The following is a 20587-nucleotide window of genomic DNA, read 5'->3' as shown; positions in this document are numbered from 1 at the left end:
TTAAAGTCTACACAAGCCTTTCATTTGCAATTTCCCATCCCTCCTAACCGGCACCTGGGAACTGTGCTGCCATCTGGTTCATGGATCCCCTTTTCTGGCTGTGCCTGTGGAGGGTGCAGCCCCCTCATCTCCTGTCCTGAAGGGCAGGAGACTCTGCTGTGACAGCAAACAACATCTGCAAACATCTACAAACAGGGTGTAGGACAAGGGACAGAATAGGAAGATCTTTAAGGGTAGAAATCATGCAAAGAGGTGTGGAGAGTTGAGCTCCCCAGGCAGGGGGATCCCAGAGGAAGCTCCTGGACTTTTCCTGCAGCTCTCTGGGTGCCCTCTCAGCCCTGCAGGGCACACAGGGGACCCTGGGAGCCTCTCCAGGGAGGAGCAGCACCCAGTGAGGGACAGAGACAGGGTAAGAAACACAGCAACTCCCTCTCCTTGCTCTGCCTATTGATGGGTGGTTTTTGGAGTTGCCTCTGCCTGTGGTTGCTGGCTGGTGCTTTGTGCCCTGAAGGCTGGCTGTGCTGGAGGCTCACTCTGAGTGGCAGTGAGGCTGGAGTTAATCACACCAACCTGATTATTTTCAGCTCAATTCCAGCCTTTGGCCTGACCTTGCTGCCTTAATGAAGAGGATGCTGAGGTTTTTCTTACAGTAAAAAATTTTGGTTGACCCCAAAAGTAAAAGACGACAAACAAACTGATATAAATAACCTGGCCTCTGTGGAAAGCATCAAAGGTAACTCACCAATTAGCCCTTCTCTCACTGATAAATCATCACACTGTGGCACCTGACCCTGGCATGGCAGACAATTCTATAACCCATTTGCCACTGTTCATGTATCAAATAGCTTTCAGTCACCCTAAATTTGGAGATTCTAATCTCCTATATTAAGTCAGTGATTCTTAGTAATTCTTAGTGATTTTATTTTTATTGGCTTTGTAAATCAGAGTTATCCATGTCAGTGCCCATGGTCAGGGAGAGAAGCGTTTGTCTGTGAAATTGGGCTGACACAGCCCATTGAGTGTGATGATAAGAGGTGATTTGCAGGGCTGGCTGGACAAGCCATTTACACCCAGCAGATTTTTGTATCACAATATGGAAGTTTTGTTATTGGAAGAGCAGTGTCTGCTCTGGCTGCGAGCCTGGGGCAAGCAGTGACACTGATGCACAGTTCCAGTGACACTGATGCACAGTTCCAGTGACACTGATGCACAGTTCCAGTGGTGCTGATGCACAGTTCCAGTGACACTGATGCACAGTTCAGTTCCAGTGACACTGATGCACAGTTCAGTTCCAGTGGCACTGATGCACAGTTCCAGTGGCACTGATGCACAGTTCCAGTGGCACTGATTCACAGTTCCAGTGGCGCTGATGCACAGTTCCAGTGGTGCTGATGCACAGTTCCAGTGGTGCTGATGCACAGTTCCAGTGACACTGATGCACAGTTCCAGTGACACTGATGCACAGTTCAGTTCCAGTGACACTGATGCACAGTTCAGTTCCAGTGACACTGATGCACAGTTCCAGTGACACTGATGCACAGTTCAGTTCCAGTGGCACTGATGCACAGTTCCAGTGACACTGATGCACAGTTCCAGTGACACTGATGCACAGTTCAGTTCCAGTGACACTGATGCACAGTTCCAGTGACACTGATGCACAGTTCAGTTCCAGTGGCACTGATGCACAGTTCAGTTCCAGTGACACTGATGCACAGTTCCAGTGGCACTGATGCACAGTTCAGTTCCAGTGACACTGATGCACAGTTCAGTTCCAGTGACACTGATGCACAGTTCCAGTGGCACTGATGCACAGTTCCAGTGACACTGATGCACAGTTCCAGTGGCACTGATGCACAGTTCCAGTGACACTGATGCACAGTTCAGTTCCAGTGGCACTGATGCACAGTTCAGTTCCAGTGACACTGATGCACTGTTCCAGTGGCACTGATGCACAGTTCCAGTGGCACTGATGCACAGTTCAGTTCCAGTGACACTGATGCACAGTTCAGTTCCAGTGACACTGATGCACAGTTCCAGTGACACTGATGCACAGTTCCAGTGACACTGATGCACAGTTCAGTTCCAGTGGCACTGATGCACAGTTCCAGTGACACTGATGCACAGTTCCAGTGACACTGATGCACAGTTCCAGTGACACTGATGCACAGTTCCAGTGGCACTGATGCACAGTTCCAGTGACACTGATGCTGCCCAGCAGCGCTGTGCTTCCTGCTGGTGCTGCCCGTAAATCTGGGGCTGAGTGGGAGCCGGAGAGGCGGCAGAGAGCAGAGATTAACAGCGAATGAAGGATGTCAGGAGCCTCGGCCAGCTCTGCTGGGAGCCCTCAGTGAGGCTGTTGAGGCTGAGATTTACACGTGGGGCTGGTGATAACTGCCTCATCTCCTCACGCTTTTGGGATGTGTTCCAGAGGGTGCTCCGTGGATCAGGAGGGATAAGGCCAGGAGCTGGCAGCAACTCAGCTTGGGTTGGGAGCAGCAGCACTGGGATGAGTCTGATGGACCTCGGGGAATCCCAGCTGGGCTGGGCTGTGCAGGGCTGAGGTCCCAAACCAGTCAGTGCTGGGGAATTGAGCCACTGAGCCCCACAGGCAGCTGCAGCCTGGGAGCAGGCAGGAATGGCACGTGGAGGGGGACCCTCAGTGAAGTGAGGAAGAAGAGGGCAGCCCTTCCTCCACCCAGCAATGGTGCCAGAGAGGGCAGCAGTGTTGGGAACAAGAGTGAGCTACCCAGTCCTGTCCCTTCAGTGGGAGCAGGGCAGCTCACTTCTGATTTTCTGCCATCAAGTTTATGTAAGGCAAGGACGGGGTTACAGAGCTGTGGAAGAGCTGGGCTGAACATGAGGTGACACTGAAAACAAGCTTCAAAAAAAAATTGCCAGCTTGTGTTTGAGTACAGATTCCTCATTTGCAGTTAAATATAATTGTGAAGGTCTGTGAGCCAGAGAGATATTTCTAGTTATTGGAGAACTAGCTCCTGCCCCTGTGATCCCCGAGGAATGATAATGAGATTTACCCTAAGCAGGCGCTGTGGAGAGCCTGGGAGAGCTCTGGGAGTGTGGTGATGGTGTATGATGAGAGCAGAGATGGTTACAGGGTCCCTGCAGCACACAGATAAACCCTGCAACTGCGTCCTTTTCAGTGCCGTTCACCCCGTGCCTGGCAGACCCAGAACAGCCGCCCGGAGCCCTCCGGCACCCGGGAGGTGGCACTGGCTCCTTTCGGGGCAGGAGGGATGCTCGTGGGGGAGAGGGGGGATCCAGCCACCCTGGGGAAACAGGACATAGGGAACCCGTGGGTCCCCCTTGACCTGCCTGCACTGCCTCGTCCCAGAGCCCTTCCCTCCTTTTCTTCAGCTTCTGGTGCATTTCCAGCCCAGCACATCCCAGTCCCACGGACAAGATTCGGCCCAAAGTCCCACAGCAGCTGCCTTCCCTGCCCAGGTGGTGATGGCTGGGATGGAGGGTCAGCCTGACCTGACATCCTCCTCGTCAGAAGGCAGCTCCGGGGTCAGTGCCTGCTCCCAGCAGGAGCATCAGAGCTGTAACGTGGCCCTGCTAGGAGGGGCAGGAGCTCGGAGGGGGCCGGCACCCCCCTGCCCACCTCGGTTATGGTCTTTGCAGCGTCAGTGACAGATATGTAAGGATTAAATTGCAGTAATCTCTGTAATCTACTCAGTGAGATTAAAACCTCTCCCCCGCCCTCAGACTTTATCCCTTTCATTCCAGGACTCTTGAGCAGTGATTACAGCCGGGGGAAGCCATTTAGCTTTTAAGCACCACTCCATCCTGCTTAAAAATGCATTTCAGAATCAAATGAGTTTGTGTAGCACAGCCAGGGCTGGCTGCTCCGGCTGGGCAGGAGGCTCTGAATTAGGACCAAAGTAGCTTGAGTCAGAGTCAAAATTAAATTTATTGTTTCTGACCTTATTGAGAATACAGTGCATTTACAACTGATTAATGAGGCTTAACCGGAGTTCAGACCCAATACAAGGCAGTTCCACGGCCTGCACTTCCATCCTGCTGTCTGACAGGTACTTTGAGACTCCACTGCCCTTAGGAGACCCCAAAGTGCAGAGCTGGGAGATGTGCCAGGCAGTGCTGGGTCGGGTGTGAATGAGCCAAGGGGCTGTGCGAGCCAGGATCAGCCCTCAGAAGCAGCTCTGGGGCCAGGGCAGCTGAGGTGCCGTTAGCTGATGGGACTGAGCACCTCTTCCATCCTCTGCAGCACCGAGCCTGTGGCTCTCACCAGGCCAGGATGGTGCCAGGGCTACACCAAGGGGGAGAAAACCACTCCAATGCTGACGGCTGCCACCGTGACCCTGGAGACCTCGGGAGTGAGGATGCAGTCCCAGCGTGCTTGCAGTGCTTGGGAATGGCTGAGTCCTGCTGGCCTGTGCCCCACACAGTGTCCACGGTACCCTGGGGATGTGCAGCAGATCTCTGAGCACCATCAGCTGGGATCCCCATCCTTGGTCCTCCTGGCCCCTCAGTGCTGCCCATGGATCTGGCTCAACTGCATCCCCCTGCTCCTCTGCCCAACTCCCAAATGCCAAAATGTCCTTTGAGCAGCTCCAGGTTTCCTGCCAGGACAAGGAGAAGGGGAGGCATTGAGGACCAGGCCTGGTGTCTGTTTCAGGACCTCAGCAGGGCCGTGAGGCTGGAGCAACTGAGCTCTGACTTCCCTGCAGCACTGAGGACCTCGCTGTGCATGCACACGCACTGCTCAGCCCCTGATTCCCAACACAAGGGTAGGTGCCCGTTTGTCAGCCCAGAACCAAAAGGTTCTTTATGTCATCAATATTAGACACAGAAAACTGGATTAACAGTGGCACTTTGTGCTGAGTACTTTCTTTGGCACTGGAAATAAATTCTAAACTTGTTCTGTTCTGCCTTCAACATGGAGACATAACAGGCAGGACACCACTTTTAGTCTTATTTGCTATTTCTAGTGTGCACTTTATTGCTTCCCTATTCTTTTAGGTTTCATGAGCTCCTGGCACAAACTTTATGTATTTCTGTAATAATCTCCTGATCCCTACACTTGGGCAGCTTTTTTTCTCTGCCTGCCTGGCAGCTGTCTGTGCTTGGGATGAGCCCTGGACCAGGTCCTCCCTGAAAAACACAGAGCCACGAGCTCCCAGCAGTGGTTCCTGCTGCTGCCAGCCTGTGGTACGGTGAGATCAGCTTCTCAGAGGGGAAACAAGGCAGAAGAACTGGCCTGAGGCCTGAAGACAGGCTCCAAACCCCTTCCATGGTGTTTGTGCCATGAGCACTGTTTGGCCACAGCCCCACAGTCCCGTGAGCCAAGTGCTGCTCTGAGCAGGAGAGGCTGCAGGGCCATGCTGGAGAAACCACCCTGGGCAAACCAGCATTGAGGAGCTGCAAGTGGCCTGGGAGGGACAGGATGCTGGGGATCCTTCAGGGTTAATGTCAGACAAGGCAGTGGGGTTTCTTGCTGCTTCGCTAAATCCCAGTACAGCAGGAGATTGGAGAGCAGTGAAGGAGGCAAGATGGGAAAGATCTGCTTGGGAACAGAGCCAGGCACCCAAGAGAGATGGGGAGGAGAGGGAGCACTGGTGGCACCCTGAAAAGTGGTTAAGGGAGGTGGGGAAGAGAAGATAAGGAGAGGATGGTGTAAGACTACAGCACCGGCTCCAAAAAGGAACGGGTGAGGGGGGCAGAAGGAGGCAGGAAGTTTTTCAGAGCTCACAGTTCTTCCTCCAGGCCCCATGCTGCACAGCACTGGCTGAGAGGGAATGTTCTGCAGTGATCCAGTGGGCTCTCTCCTCCTGCAGTGCCAGTGCCTGGCACCCCACACCAGGGATCCCACTGGGGCTGGCTCCTGGGGCTCTGTTAGCACAGGCAGCAGGGCCGGGAGTGTGCTGATGGCACCAAAAAGCTGTTGTTTACGTGGAGTGGGGTGTAAACAGCAAACATGTCATGGGAAAGACATGCCCTGCACAGATACAAAGACGGGAAGCAAAATTGTCAGCTTTACAAAACATTCCTCCCTTGCAAGTACAGAAACCTGGAGGTGTTGAGGCATCCGCAGCAGCTTTATTTATCCAGACGCCTCTAATGTTCATGCTTAGGCAATGTGTCTGCTGCTGGGGCTGGATCACCACATGGAGGTGGTGATCTAAAATGGAAAAAGCAACTTTTCCACAGATTTGGCAGTTTGTCATGGAGAGGAACTAAGTGATGGATACTTTCCACCGTCGAAAGCAGAGCCTGCCAATGCCTGGCCCCTCAGGTACCTCCACCCATGCTGCTGTTGCCCGGGCAGGGCAGTGGCCTCGGAGAGGAGGTTGAAGCCCTGTGGGCTCTGTCAGTGCCAGGGCCCTGCACTGGCTCTGGTGCAGCATTTGAGTGGTGGGAGAAGCAGCCCTGGGTGCACTCACATGGGTCAGGCATCGCCCAGCTCTGTCCTCCGGGCTGGTGTGTGCACGTGGCTCCATCCCCTGCTTTGACCCACACGGAGGGGCTGGGGCTCAGCCCTGCCTGGCACAACCTGCGGCCACACAGAGCCGTGGACACGGTACCCAATGGCCCAAAAGGAAAAACCCGTGGGTCACTGAGGATGACGAGGTTTGTCTCCACAAGGACTCAGCCCATCCTCTAGATCCAGAGCTCTCCTGAGGCAACAGGATACTTCTTGCTGGGAACTCCATTCCTGCTCCCAGGGAGGAGCAGTGTCACTGCTCCCACACCAACCCAGGTGAGAGGCTGCAGGCAGCGCTGCTTTTCATTTTTTCTCCATTGTTTCTTTTGACTGCACCGAGTTCTGGGTGTTGCACAGGAGGAAACCTGGTCCCCGCCCCGGACTGCCGGGAGCCTGCGGCATCCTCGTTTTTGTCGCGCTGGCACTTCTTGCCTGTCTCTCCCTGTCATCATCCTTCTTCCCAAGGAACAAGACAAGTAGTTTTCCGCAGCCGATCAAGCTTCTAGTGCTGAGGAAGCAGGAGCGATGGCTGCTAATGCCTAAGCGGTGCCGCACGCAGCACTTTGGCTCAGCAGGAGCAGCCAAGCGGAAGCCTGGGATGTCGGGGTGCAAGAGGAAACAAAAGGGGAGCCGGGGATGGGGCTGGAGCAGTCCGCATTCAGACTCTGCCACAGCCGGTGGGCTTCCCGGGCCAGCCTGCATGTGGGGCATCAGAGCCGGGACCGGCGGGGCTGAGCAGCCCCAGCCCGACAGTGAAATTTAATTCATGCGTCACTTTAGAGCTTTTCCCTCCTACTTACCGGCGGCACCGCGGCGGCCGATGGCTGCTCCTCCTGCCCTTGCCGAGGACAGAAGCGACTGCTGCCGTGGGGCGGTCCCGCCGCGCTCCCCTCGGGGGGCTGATGGTTCGGGCATCCCGGGGACCGGCCGTGACTCTCGCAGCCCCGAGCCCCGGCTGCCGCTCCCGGGCGAGGGCTGCTCGCACCGTTCTGCTGCTGCTCCCCGCTCCAGGGCGGGGGTTGCGCGGCTGCGGGGGCGCCGCTCCCGGCCCAGCTGCGGGGATGCAGGCGGGTGTCCCCGGCTCCGCACCGCCGCTTCCAGCGGCTCAGGGCTGGATGTGGGCTCGGAGCGGGGCAGGGCCGGGCAGGACAGCGCGCCCGGGGACGGGACGATCGCACCGGGGCCGGGGCCGGGCAGGGCAGGACTCGGCGGGCGGCGGGGCAGCCCCAGCCCCGCGGCCCCCGGTCCCGGGAGGAAGGGCTCTGCTCGGCGGTACCCCCGGCCCGGCCCGGGGGAGGCACCGGCCACGGAGCGGCCGCGGGGGCTCCGGGGGGCGCTGACGTCAGGCGGCCCCTTAAATAGCGACGCAGCCGCCGCTGCCCCCACCCTTTCCCCGGGGGCAGCGCGGAGCCGCCGCCGCCCGATCGCGGGCATGGCCGGGCCGGGGCGGCGGGCGCAGGGGGGCCGGGGTGGGCGCAGCCCCCTCGGGCGGCCCGGCCGCTCCGGCGCGTAGCCGCGGGAGATGCCGGAGCGGCCGCGCCGGGGCCGGGGCGCCGGGCCGGGGCCCGCCGTGCCCGGCGGCGCGGCCCCATGGAGCCATGGCGCGTAGGGCGCCGAGCGGGCGGGCCCCGGCCGTGGCTCCGGCTCCGTCCCGGCGGCTGGCAGGGAGGGTCCTCGTCCTCTTCACGCTGTCGCTGTCCTGCTCGTACCTGTGCTACAGCCTCCTGTGCTGCTGCGGGCGCCCCGCCGCGCCCCGCGCCCGCTGCCCGCCCGCCCGCGCCGCCGCCGCCGCCAAGAAACTTCTGCAGCAGTCGCGGCCGTGCGGGCGGGCGGCCCCAGCCCCGCCGGCCGGCAGCGCCCCGGGGCCCGCCCGCCCGGGCACCAAGCGCCTGCCGCGGGCCATCGTGGTGGGCGTCAAGAAGGGCGGCACCCGCGCCGTGCTGGAGTTCATCCGGGTGCACCCCGAGGTGCGCGCCCTGGGCACCGAGCCCCACTTCTTCGACAGGAACTACCACCGCGGGCTGGAGTGGTACAGGTGAGGGCGGGGGGCTGCGGGACCGGCCCCCGCCCGCCCCGGGCACCCCTTGTCCCCGGCCGTCCCCCATGCCGGAGCGTCCCCGTCCCTACACAGCGGGCGCTCGCCTCTCCCGGCGCTCTCGGTGCGGACTCGGCTCCGCGTTCCTCGGTCAATCGATGGAGCCGGCGGGGCGGCAGCGGCCGGAGCGGTCCCGGCGGGCGGCGGAGGCTGTCCCCCGGCCGCTCTCGGGGAGCTTTCCTTAATCTCCTTTCGCTATAGCCGAGCTCGGTCCTGCCCCTTCTCCGGGGCTCTCGGCAGTATAGCCCCCCGAGCCGGTAGGCACCCAGGAGCCGGGACGATGCCAGGGCATCCATTCCATCCCGTCTGAGGAAACATTTGCCTGGGTGAACGGTTCTCCAAAAAGCGGGAGTGCCTGTGCACGGGACGCACGGCTGTCCCCCCCCGCTCCCCTGCTCCGTGCACCCCAGCACGCTTCTACCGGGCTTGATCGCTGGCTCCGGAGAGGTGCGGGATCATCCCGTCTCTCTGGACCCGAGTAACTGTGGATCTATATGGAATCTTTAACAGTTTGCAAAGGTCAGCGAGTGTGTCTCCAGCAGGAGATGGTGGGATTTTAATTTCCGTAAGGGCTTTTGTGAGGTGCTGTGAGAGCTCTGGGAGAGGCAGCAGGCGCTGCTGTTAAGCAGGTCACAGCGCCCGTGGGCTCACCGGTGCTGCCAGCGCTCCAGCCCCTGCTCCCTGTGCTTCCCACCCAGGGTACCGCGGGTGTTTGCTGTGCTGTTCTGGAGTGCTGGGGCAAGGCCGTGGGGCTTCTGCTGGGCATCAGCCCTGGAAAGCAGAGGGGGGCTTGGCCTGGCCCCGCTGCCTGGAGCTCACAGCAGGGGAAAGGGCTCTGTCATTGCCAGGAGCATCATGGTGGGTGAGAGGCAGCCTGTGGGGCCACACCAAGCTCTCTTGCCCTCCATCAAAGATGTCCCGGTTCCAAAGCAGGTTAGTGCAAGCAGTGGGAAGTCAGTGTGACATAGTGCTCCCAGCTCTGCTCAGGTCCTGGGAGCTCAAGCACTGCATGGAGAGAACAGTCTGCAGTGCTGCTGCCCTGTGTCCTGCTCAGGTCAGAGCAGACCCTGCAGCCAGGAATGTTCGGATCCTTTGGATCCTTTGGTGCCAGTACTGGTGCCAGATGACAGGAAAGCTAAGACAGGCACAGGTGAAGCTCACTGAAGTCGTTTCCCTCTCCTGAGGCTGTCCTGCAGCATGCACTGTTCATCCTGCTCTTCAGAGAGTAGCTACAGCAATATCCTTCACCTGCTTTTGCCTCTCACGCCCAGAGTGGCAGGATGGGTGATAGAGCAGATCATGGGTCCTGGCTGAGCCTCTCGCTCAGAGGGGAGCTGCATGGGCTCAGCACCTAGCTGGGAAGCAACCCCCCCAAATCCTGAGCTGGGATCCTCCCTTGCATCCTCGTGTCTGAAACTGATCCGGGCTGTTTGCTTTCCCTGCGTGCTGTCAGCGTGGGAAATGCGGGGCTGGGAGCCTCATGGGCAGTGCAGGACTGAACCTGACACTACACCTTTACAAGGTTTGGGACACGGAGCCTGCCCTGAATGAAGGGACAGACCCTGCCTGGGGCATGCGGAAGGATGTGTGGACACCAGGAGTGGTGCTGATGCAGGAGGCAGGAGCTCTATCCTCTCCCCTCACACTGTGGCACTGAGGGGCTGCAGCAGTGTGCAGCCTCCCACCCTGATCCATCGCTCAGCCTGGGATCTCCATGTGGAGAGACTCTTGTCCCTGACAGGAGGGATGCAGCCTGTGGCGGTGGCAGGGTGGTTGTGGGGCGAGGTGGGAGCGTGGCCAGGTGAGCAGCACTGCCCTGGGGCCCGGCTCTGTCTGGATCGATAGAGAGATCACACCGGAGCAGCAGAGCCTCCAAATTAGTTCAGCTAAAACAATTAAATGACACTTCCTTGGTTTTATTACTTTCCTTTTTTTTTAAACTGACAAATGTGCCAAAACTTAAGCACAGAGGCTGCTAAAGTATAAAATGTGGAATTGATTTTCCTCCTTGCAGCTGGAGCAATTAAATGTGGAGCAGGTCTAACCCACAGCAGGATAAGCTCCTGTTGCTCTGCCAAGAGCTGGGGAGAAGGGTCCTGCCAGCGGCCAGGAGGGACAGACGGGCTGGGGGCAGCAGATGTGGGGGCTGGGAGGGATTGCAGGGGCTGCCTGCCAGGACCCCAGAGAGGGGGGCTGTGCCTGGCTGGGCTGGGGGAGAGTAGGTGCTGTCGTGCATGCCGTGGTGGAGGGTGGTGTCTGCAGGCTGCTTGGAGCACAGAGCCCTTGGAAAGGCCAAGGTAAAAGCATTCCCTGATGTGAGTAGAGACTTTGCCTGCAGGAGCCTCTGGCTCAGCTGTGTCTTTCCCTCCTGCCCCAGTGGGGACCCAGGTGGAGAGATCAAGGTGGTCTCTGGTGCAGTTGCAAGTAGCATGAGAACCGGAGCCCTTTGGTGCTCCAGAAACGTTGGTTACCATTTTCTCATGTTTTCCCCTGCCCTGGCATTTGTCTGACGCAGGGGTGGCAGAGCTAGCACGAGGGGACACCTCCTGATCTGCCCATCCTTGCCTCTCCAAATGTCATGCTTGTTCCCAGCTGCTCTCGTGGTGCTGCCATGGCCCAGAGCAGCCCCGGCTCCCCTGTGCAGGGGGATGAGCACGGGGCAGAGCCAGAGCCCTGGGCTCCCCCGTGTGGGACCGCTGCCCAGGAGCTGCCCACTCACTGGCTCCAGACCCCGAGCCCCCGTGCTGCTCCAGTTCCCATCAGTGTCTAATCCACCTCATTAGCTACAGATGCACTACAGGAAAGATATTTTTAGCAAGGTCTGTTTTAAGACAGCTGAAACCAAACAGCAGCTACTGGGGAATATCGATTCATTACCAATCCTGCACTAAATGTTCAATATTGAGCTTTTTCCTGCTGCAAGTAGTGTGGGCCAATAACCTTCAATATTTTCCAGAACACGGGGAAGGTGGTGTGATTTAAATTGCTGTTAACTTTGAGTAGCGCCTCTAACTGCAGCATCTCGGGGTGCAGTTTTCCTCCTTGGGATTCCTGAGTGATCCTGTCCGATGCTCCAGGGTTATTTTCACAGAGAGGGGCTTTTCCTTGTGGCTGCAGCAGCAGGCTGAGCCCGGCTGCCACCCGTGCTCTGGCTGCCACAGCCGAGCCCGGAGGCGGCGTTGGCACAGGGCAGAGCCCGTCTGCTTCTGCTGGGAGCCACCTGCCTGGGTCCCCTGGTCCCAGGGCTGGCACTTGGGCCAGGCTTGGCTTCCCCACGTGCTGCTGTGACAGGTCCGTGGCACTGCTGGCCTTCTGCCCCCCGTCCCTGCCCTGCGCTGCTGTTGGGTGGCCCGGGGGCTGCAGCAGCACAGGGAAGGAGCCCGGGCAGCGGGAGCATGGCTGTGTCCCCTCTGTGTCCCCTCTGTGTCCCCAGGGTCCCCTCTGTGTCCCTGCTGTGTCCCTGCTGTGTCCCCACTGTGTCCCCAGGGTCCCCACTGTGTCCCCTCTGTGTCCCCTCTGTGTCCCCTCTGTGTCCCCTCTGTGTCCCCTCTGTGTCCCTGCTGTGTCCCCAGTGTCCCCAGTGTCCGTGCACAGGAAAGGAGCGTGCAGAGCTGCTGCAGACGCTAATTGCTCCCTGCTAATGGCCGGGCTGGCGCACACACAAATGGGAGCCCATTAGGCTTCGCCCTGCGACATGTTTGTGGGCTTTACTGACAGTGCATTTGGGTGAAGTTAATTAGGGAGAAGAGAGGAAGGCGGCAGCTTCAAGGATGCTTTGAAATTTCCTTGACTTCAGAGCGTGCCTTGGCTCTGGGAATGGGCACGGAAGCCGTGGCAGAGTCTGCTGCATGAGGCCATGCCCGTGGACAGCATCCCTGCTGTCCTGCCCCTGGCGTGGGCCAGCTGCTGCCAACACCCTCACTTGGGCCAGCAGAGCTTCCCTCTGAGGAGCTGGGAGACGCTGGGGATGAGCTCGTGTGCCCAGCCTTCGGCGTTAAAGGTGTGTATTCTAGCTGTGTTCCTTCACCTTGTTTGCAAATGCTGCAGTTTGCTCTCACCTTTGCTTTGGAAGCACCAAACTCAGCTGGTGACCTGGCACACCGTGGGCTTGGCTGCCCTGTGAGGCTGGCAAGAAAAGGACACCAGGTCCTGGTGACCCTGGGTGTCCGTGGTGGGGCCAGGCCCTGGCCACAGCGTGAGCCCAGAGATAGCTGGGGCCAGGGAGCAAGGGCCAGAGCTGGCCCACAGGGCCTCTGAGTGACGGGGAGTGTCCAGGACCATGACTGGCTTGGTGGGGTTTGTGCTTGGCTGTAATGTCCATTTGCCATTTGCACTCAGCTGCTGCAGGGAGGTCACCAAGTGGCCACGGTGGCTCTGACACAGGCCACTGACTGGGAACTGCTGCAGCTGCTGGGGCACATGCAGTGGTTTTAAAAATGAGTGTTCTGTTTTGAAGTTTCACCTGTGGAAGGAGCTGCCTTGGAAGTGGGAAAGGGGGAGACTCCAGCCTGTGTCCCTGAGCAGAGAGCAGCAGCCAGCAGGGCTGAGAGCTGGGCTCTGTGCTAGCTGTGCAGGGAGCCCTTGCCTCCTGCTCCTTCCCAGCCCCCCTGGCCTCAGAGCTGACCTTGGCCTTTGCCAGACCCTCCATCAGTGCTGAGTGATTATTAAGGAAGGTGAGAGTCACACACAGGTGTGTGTCTGTGAAGTGTGCCCTTTGGAAAAGAATCTCTTGATTTAAAGGACACTGCAAATCTCTGGAGCATTTAAATGATTAAAAATGAATCAGCAACAAAGTTAATTACTGTGTTCGCTCTGCTTTTATGCATGGAAATGTCCCTCATTAGCTGTCTTCAAGCACTGGTGTAAATTCTTTGAACATAAACATTTATTAAAGGGAGTTGCTCCACCATTAAATCCTGGCTGCTGTAGTGTGGGCTGGAGGCAGCGAGGCCGTGGGGCCCAGGCAGCAGCTGCTGTTTGTGGCTGTGGCCATGGTGCTGTCCCTGGGGCTGGGGCTGTGGCCAGTGTGTCCTGCCCACTGTCCCACGCTGGTGCCAGCCTGCAGTGCTGCCAGCGAGGGGCTCGGAGCTGCTGGGGGTCCCTGGCTGCCCTCAGCCCCTCGCAGCCCTCGGCCAGGGCATCACTGTGTCCTCCGGGACCCGTGGTGTCTCTCAGCCAGAGATTTTTGTTTTCCTCACACCTCGGTTTCTCACAGGTTTAACCAATATTGCTTAAACTTCCCGAAACTACCAGAAGTAGCTTTGCTGCAGCTTTCATCCAGCACTGCTGCCCACTGTCCTGCTGTCCTGCTGTCCTGCTGTCCTGCTGTCCTGCTGTCCTGCTGGGCAGAGGTGCCAGGCAGAGGCTGCTGCTGCTGTCAGCTGTGTGTGCACCTGTGGCACAGCACGGCACAGAGCAGCACAGAACAGAACAGCACAGAGCGGCACAGAATGGCACAGAACAGCACAGAACAGCTCAGCACAGCTCAGAACAGCTCAGAACAGAACAGAACAGCTCAGAACAGAACAGAACAGCTCAGAACAGAACAGAACAGCTCAGAACAGCTCAGAACAGCTCAGAACAGAACAGAACAGCTCAGAACAGCTCAGAACAGAACAGAACAGCTCAGAACAGCTCAGAACAGCTCAGAACAGCTCAGAACAGCTCAGAACAGAACAGAACAGCTCAGAACAGAACAGCTCAGAACAGCTCAGAACAGCTCAGAACAGCTCAGAACAGCTCAGAACAGAACAGAACAGCTCAGAACAGCTCAGAACAGAACAGAACAGCTCAGAACAGCTCAGAACAGCTCAGAACAGCTCAGAACAGAACAGAACAGCTCAGAACAGCTCAGAACAGCTCAGAACAGAACAGAACAGCTCAGAACAGCTCAGAACAGCTCAGAACAGAACAGAACAGCTCAGAACAGCTCAGAACAGAACAGAACAGCTCAGAACAGCCCAGCACAGCTCAGCACAGCTCAGCACAGAACAGAACAGCCCAGCACAGCTCAGCACAGCTCAGCACAGAACAGAACAGCTCAGCACAGAACAGAACAGCCCAGCACAGCTCAGCACAGAACAGAACAGAACAGAACAGAACAGAACAGCTCAGAACAGAACAGAACAGCTCAGAACAGCTCAGAACAGCTCAGAACAGAACAGAACAGCTCAGAACAGAACAGAACAGCTCAGAACAGAACAGAACAGCTCAGAACAGCTCAGAACAGCTCAGAACAGAACAGAACAGCTCAGAACAGCTCAGAACAGCTCAGAACAGCTCAGAACAGCTCAGAACAGCTCAGAACAGAACAGAACAGCTCAGAACAGAACAGAACAGCTCAGAACAGCTCAGAACAGAACAGAACAGCCCAGCACAGCTCAGCACAGCTCAGCACAGAACAGAACAGAACAGAACAGCTCAGAACAGCCCAGCACAGCTCAGCACAGAACAGAACAGAACAGAACAGCTCAGCACAGCACAGAACAGCCCAGCACAGCTCAGTACAGAACAGAACAGCTCGTCACAGCCCTGCTGGCAGCACCGCTGACTCCCGTGCTTCATATCCCAACACATCAAGCTGCAGCTGCAGACACGCTGACAGCCCCACCGTTCTCTGCTGGTGACATCAGCTGGGAGAGGGGCAGCTCAGAGCCCTCACCACAGGAGCTGGCACTTGGGATTTTTTTGCCAAATGAAGCAGTTTGTTTTTATGCCGCTGAGCAGATGGAGCCCAGGATGGCACACGCCAACCTCTGCACACAGCGGCTGCAGCAGGCAGGGGCTGACCCCGAGCTGCTCCGGGGCCGGGGCTGTGATGGGATTATCGGTGGGCACTGCCCTCCCCACTCTTATCTGCAATATCTCAATTGTTTGATGGGGTTTTGTACAAATTCCTCCCTGGGAGAGTGTTTCACGCATGTTCGACATCAAAGCAGCTCAGCCAGTGAGGGAGCACATGTTTCTTTAATGTGGGAGTGTTGTAGGGGCCGCAGGGTGCCCAAAGGCAGATTATAACAAAATTAATAATTCAGGGCTTGGAAAGGTGCTGGTGAGGAGTTAACCCCTTCAGGGCGAGTCGCTGCCTTCATGCTGCCACAGCCAGGTCAGGCTCTGCATTGCTGCTGCCCAGCATCTCTGGGGTGCTGGGCTTGTGGGGGCTGTGCTGGCTCCCAGGGACTGCAGGGCACGGCAGGGCACAGCAGCTCCCCTGGGCTGTACCCACAGTGTCCCCATGTCACTAACATGGGCAAACGCAGCCCTAAACCTGGGCTGAAGGGACTCTTCGTGCCCATACCAATGGCACTAAAGGCCTTTAAGAATCGGGCAGCTCTAGTGCAAGTAATCTCTAATTCAGGAGGAATTCATGCTGTCCCTGCAGCCAGAGCCATCCTCCCCCCGCCAGTGTCACTCGTACATCACTGTCCCCGTGCTGGCAGCAGCTGGCTCAGCAGTGCCAGCAGCCAGTGCCAAGGCCAGCTGGGGACATCACTGCAGCCAGGGGACATGTCCAGAGAGCAGCAGGAGCAGCTCCTGGTGCAGCCCTGGCCACGCAGCTGTGGCACTGGGGGCCAGCACCAAGAACCTTCACACCTACGCATGCAAGCCGGGGCCTTAAAGCCGTGTGACATGCTATTTGTATGCAAATAACCCTGTGAATGCAGAAGTCCAAAAATATTACTTTAAAGTCTGGTGTAATTAAGTTTGCCATGCATTTCCCTGCTCCTGCAGCCCTGGGGATCCTGCTGTTAGCGGGAAAATGAATGCCTGGGTGACATCTCTCCCCCTTGCATGGCTTCACTGGTGATTTATTTATCTGCCCGTGCTGTGTTTTGTTGTCTCAGCAGTCTCTGCTGCTCAGGAGCGGCAAACACTGGGAGTCCATTTAAAAAAACAACTCTTGTCTCATTTCAGTAATTTACTATGCAGAGGTTTTGTGTTTTACATAATGGATTAGAACCTGTAATTTTGTATTTTGAATGCACGGACCTAATAACTCAAGTAATGAAAGTCTAACAGGCTTGAGGATGAGCCATTAATGAAACAGCAGTTTTATGATTCTCCACAATATATTGCAATAGTGGATCACTTACAGAGCTGTCCTGTGCTGATTTATGATGAAACTTGTTTGTGATGTGGAGATAGAGCCATGTGCCTGCACTGAATTAGCGCTTCCTGGCCGTCATTAACCAATGGGAATCGTAATTGGTATTTATGGAGTTTGAAGCTGAGCGCTGGGAAAGGCCAATTAAGCACCATCCATGCTCAGGTACCTCAGTGAACCAGCCCTGCTAATTTATGCTGACTAATTATTAAAAATTAGTTTGTTTTCTCTCAAGTTAGGAAGCTGGTGAAGAGGGTGTATGGGATGGTGCCCTCGGCGTGTGCCACCACTCCCCATCGTGTCCTGGGTTCTTCCACCTCTGTCCTCTTGTCACTCAGGGTGTTGTGGGCTGCTCTTGGATCTCCTCCCAGTTTCATCAGCCCAACACCTCTGGCTGTGGGCTGTGTTTCAGGGGTGCCAGAGGTGCCAGGCCCTGGTCCCTTAACCACCCTCACTCGGTGCCTGCAGTGGGACGGGATGCTGTCAGAAATCCTGCAGCCAGGGATGGTGTTTGCTTTCCCTGGCTGCTGCTGGTCTCAAAGCCACAAAGCCTCTGCCTGGGGATGTGCCTTGTGGGGCCACAGGGAGCTCCACAAGCTGAATTCGGGCTGTGCCTGCTCACACCGCAGCAGCTGCTGGTGCCACAGGGCGCTGCGGGGCAGTGGATGCAGCAGAAGAGTGCTGGCCTCATCCTGGCCACCACAACTCCCTGTCCACTCCAGCCTGGCATTCCCTGCCTGCTCCCCACCTGCTCCCTGCCGGGAGCCAGGGTACCTCCAGTGCCATGAATCTGGCTGCAGTGGATTTGATAGTTTACTCTAGTAACACAAGACCAATTTATAAATCTTTCCATCCCATTAGTTTTTATTTGATTTGGATGTTCAGATGTCAAAGCAAATGATTTAATTAGTGCTAAGCTGGGCTGCAGGGATGCTGCATTTCCCCCAGGCTGGTGCTCCTTGCCTGGCCTGCAGCCCAGCTCCCAGTGCCAGAAGCAGATGGGTGTACCCAGGAGCCCATGTGGAGCTGGTCAGGCCCTGGTGGGGTGGCTGATGCCCTGCTGGGCACAAGCCCCACAGCCCCCTGGGGCCTGTCCATTGCTCCCCAAGGCTCCTTGTGGCGGTGGTGTGGCACAGCCATCACATCCTGCATCCTGGCACTGGACAAACGCTCGCTACTGTGTGTGGGGCTGCCGGTGCCCCCGTCCTCTGCCCAGGCTCCCTGGGACCGGGATGGACCTGGAAGTCGTCCATGGCCAAGGTCCTCCACAGTGCTGCAGGAGGGATCTGTGCCTGCTTTGTCCCACTGGGAGGGGACATGTCCCCAGCCCCGTGGCACAGCCACCACCTCCTGGTGCCTGTCCCGGCTCCTTCCTTACCATCACCTTCTGCTTGGCTTGCAGGAGCCTGATGCCACGAACACTTGACAGCCAGATCACAGTGGAGAAGACCCCCAGCTACTTTGTCACCAAGGAGGCCCCGCGGCGCATCTTCAACATGTCCCGGGACACGAAGCTGATCGTGGTGGTGCGGAACCCGGTCACCCGCGCCATCTCGGACTACACGCAGACGCTGTCCAAGAAGCCGGACATCCCCACCTTCGAGGGGCTGACCTTCCGCAACCGCAGCCTGGGGCTGGTGGACACCTCCTGGAACGCCATCCGCATCGGGATGTACGCCGTGCACCTGCAGAGCTGGCTCCAGTACTTCCCTCTCTCGCAGATTCACTTTGTCAGCGGCGAGAAGCTGATCACGGACCCAGCGGGGGAGATGGCCAAAGTGCAGGACTTCCTGGGCATCAAACGGGTCATCACAGACAAGCACTTCTACTTCAACAAGACAAAAGGCTTCCCGTGCCTGAAGAAGTCGGAGAGCAGCGGCTTGCCTCGCTGCCTTGGCAAGTCCAAGGGCAGGACTCACGTGCAGATAGACCCCGAGGTGATCGAGCAGCTTCGGGACTTTTATAGACCTTATAATATCAAATTCTATGAAACAGTCGGGCAGGACTTCAGGTGGGAGTAAGTGTCCGGGAGCAGAGCTGCAGTGACGTGGAGCTGCAGTCTTCTGTGAGGAGGGCCCGAGGGGCTGGAGCCAGGACCCCCCTCAGCCCATGGAGAATTGTGAGCAGAGGCAGGCAAGGCCTTTCCCCGTGGCTCAGGAGTCTGCAGCGCTCCGGAGAGCACCAAGATCAGGAAGACTCAGTCCTGCTGCAGCCAGCAAGCCGAGGGATGAGTGCCCAGCAGCACTGCCTGTCCCAGCGGGTCAGCAGAGACGTGGTTTCCTCCGTGGGGTCCTGTGTGCCCTTAGCACCACGTGGTCCCCAGGGTCACAGACAGCCCCAGCCTGTGTCCAGGCTGCTGCAAAGCACATCCCTCTGTGTCCCAGAGCAGATGGGTGCTCCTGCACGGTGGGACTGTCCCTGCCAGCCCCGTCCTGGGCGGGCACAGCTGCAGCCACTCCACTCTGCCTTTGTCACTTGCCGCCATGTGTACCCAGGAGGACAGAGAGATGTATCTGCTTGACAAAGAAGTCTATGGAAAATGTTGTACTGATATTTTGTCCTGTGAATAAAGCACAGAATCCTGCTGTTACGGGTACTTTAGTGGCACTAGTTTCCTTGTTCAGCTTGTGATCCCTTCATGTAAATAAAGTGGCTTCCACCAGTCCGTATGCATGGGCTGTTCTTAGGGCAGGGCTGGGCAGCCCCCGGACAGAGCTGGGGGGCCACGGGGAGCCCCCAGAGCCGCAGGCAGGAGAGGGAACGGGCAGGGGCTCGGGCAGGACGGGGGGTCAGCCCGACACAACCGAGGGGACCTGAGGCACAGCCCTGCCTGGGGCTCCCCAGGCTCGTCCTCTGGCCCAGGGCTGGGGATGTCTCAGAACGATGCAGTGGCCGTGTAGGGATGCAACACACCATGGAGCAGTTTGCAAGGTCTTACTGTGAGTGATTAGTAACCAGTGAGCTCTAACAGGAAAAAATTGGAGTTAATTAGTGGACACCTAGGAGACACCCATCTGCATCTCTGCCACTGCCAGCCACAGGGGAAGACACAGCAGCGAGGGGACCCAGAGGCAGTTATGGACAGGTGGAGGGAGAGACGGGAATTAATGGCCATTGACAGGAAAATGGGATATTTGCTTGTATGATTTTTCCTTTAAAGGGGAAAAACATTCACAGCGAGACTCGCAAATCCCAGCCTCGCAGTAGAAAAGCCATTTCCAATCCACTCCAAGGAGGCAGAAGGTGCCAGGTTAGATTGATCCTCCTGACAATACTGTATTAGTGGGAAATTAGAGCTGGAGCCTGAGGAAACTGCTGCGATATCAAACAATTACTTTACATTTGTCCTTACAAATGGAGGGAGCAGAAATGTGCTTAAACCAAGTATTAGCTTTCCAAAGGGTGAGCAAATGAGGGCTCAGACGGGGCAGCACTGAAAATATTCAGTGAGCATATTAGGAGCTCTTAAAAATGGCTTTAAAAGCCCCAAGCAGGCAATCTGCACGCCCTGGAGGCAGGGCAGGGGTTTGATGAGGATGGAAGGGTTTGCTGAGGACGTGGAGTGCTGATGGTTTGGTGACCTGATGCCAGCTAGAGGGGCTGCCAGAGGAAGCCCCCCTGCTCGCCCAGCCTGGGTTCTCCCCACCCAGGGGACAGAGGCTCTGCCCTCAGGGCTCTCACGCTGTTTCCAGCCATGCCTGGAGCAGCTCGGCCCCGGCTGCCCCCTCTGCACGGCCGGCGCCGTTGTGTGCGCCGTGTTTTGATGGGTTCACTCAGGCCTGAACCCCAGAGAGCAGCTGCTTAATATTTATCAGCTCATAAATAGTTAAACGTAATGAATGAGACTGAAGTGGTCCCTGATCCTACTTGTGCTGAAGAGCTCTTGAGACGAGCTGGGCCAAGGGAACCCTTCACTGGCCCGTTCTCA

General features: G+C 57.3%; 2 protein-coding genes across 2 annotated transcripts in view; one reads left to right on the top strand and one right to left on the bottom strand.

The window, feature by feature from the left end:
- The first annotated feature begins 8058 nt into the window (after positions 1 to 8058).
- HS3ST2 (heparan sulfate-glucosamine 3-sulfotransferase 2) lies at positions 8059 to 19328 on the top strand. Its single transcript, XM_088064113.1, has 2 exons — positions 8059 to 8495; positions 18062 to 19328. Exons 1-2 carry the CDS (start codon positions 8059 to 8061, stop codon positions 18678 to 18680), a joined length of 1056 nt encoding a protein of 351 aa, XP_087920239.1. The 3' UTR covers positions 18681 to 19328.
- The window catches only part of USP31 (ubiquitin specific peptidase 31), a 44979-nt gene continuing 43528 nt past the window's right edge, over positions 19137 to 20587 (bottom strand). The window contains exon 17 of the mRNA XM_014252594.2: positions 19137 to 19219. The gene's annotated coding sequence lies outside the window, so the exon portion shown is untranslated. The remainder of the gene's footprint in view (positions 19220 to 20587) is intronic.

The sequence above is a fragment of the Pseudopodoces humilis genome, chromosome 18 (assembly GCF_049639895.1).
Source record: "Pseudopodoces humilis isolate 2021_Gansu_Grassland_sample_001 chromosome 18, ASM4963989v1, whole genome shotgun sequence".
Taxonomy (NCBI): Eukaryota; Metazoa; Chordata; class Aves; order Passeriformes; family Paridae; genus Pseudopodoces; species Pseudopodoces humilis.
The sequence above is the reverse complement of the archived record's forward strand: the minus strand, read 5'-3'. Positions and strand labels throughout refer to the sequence as shown.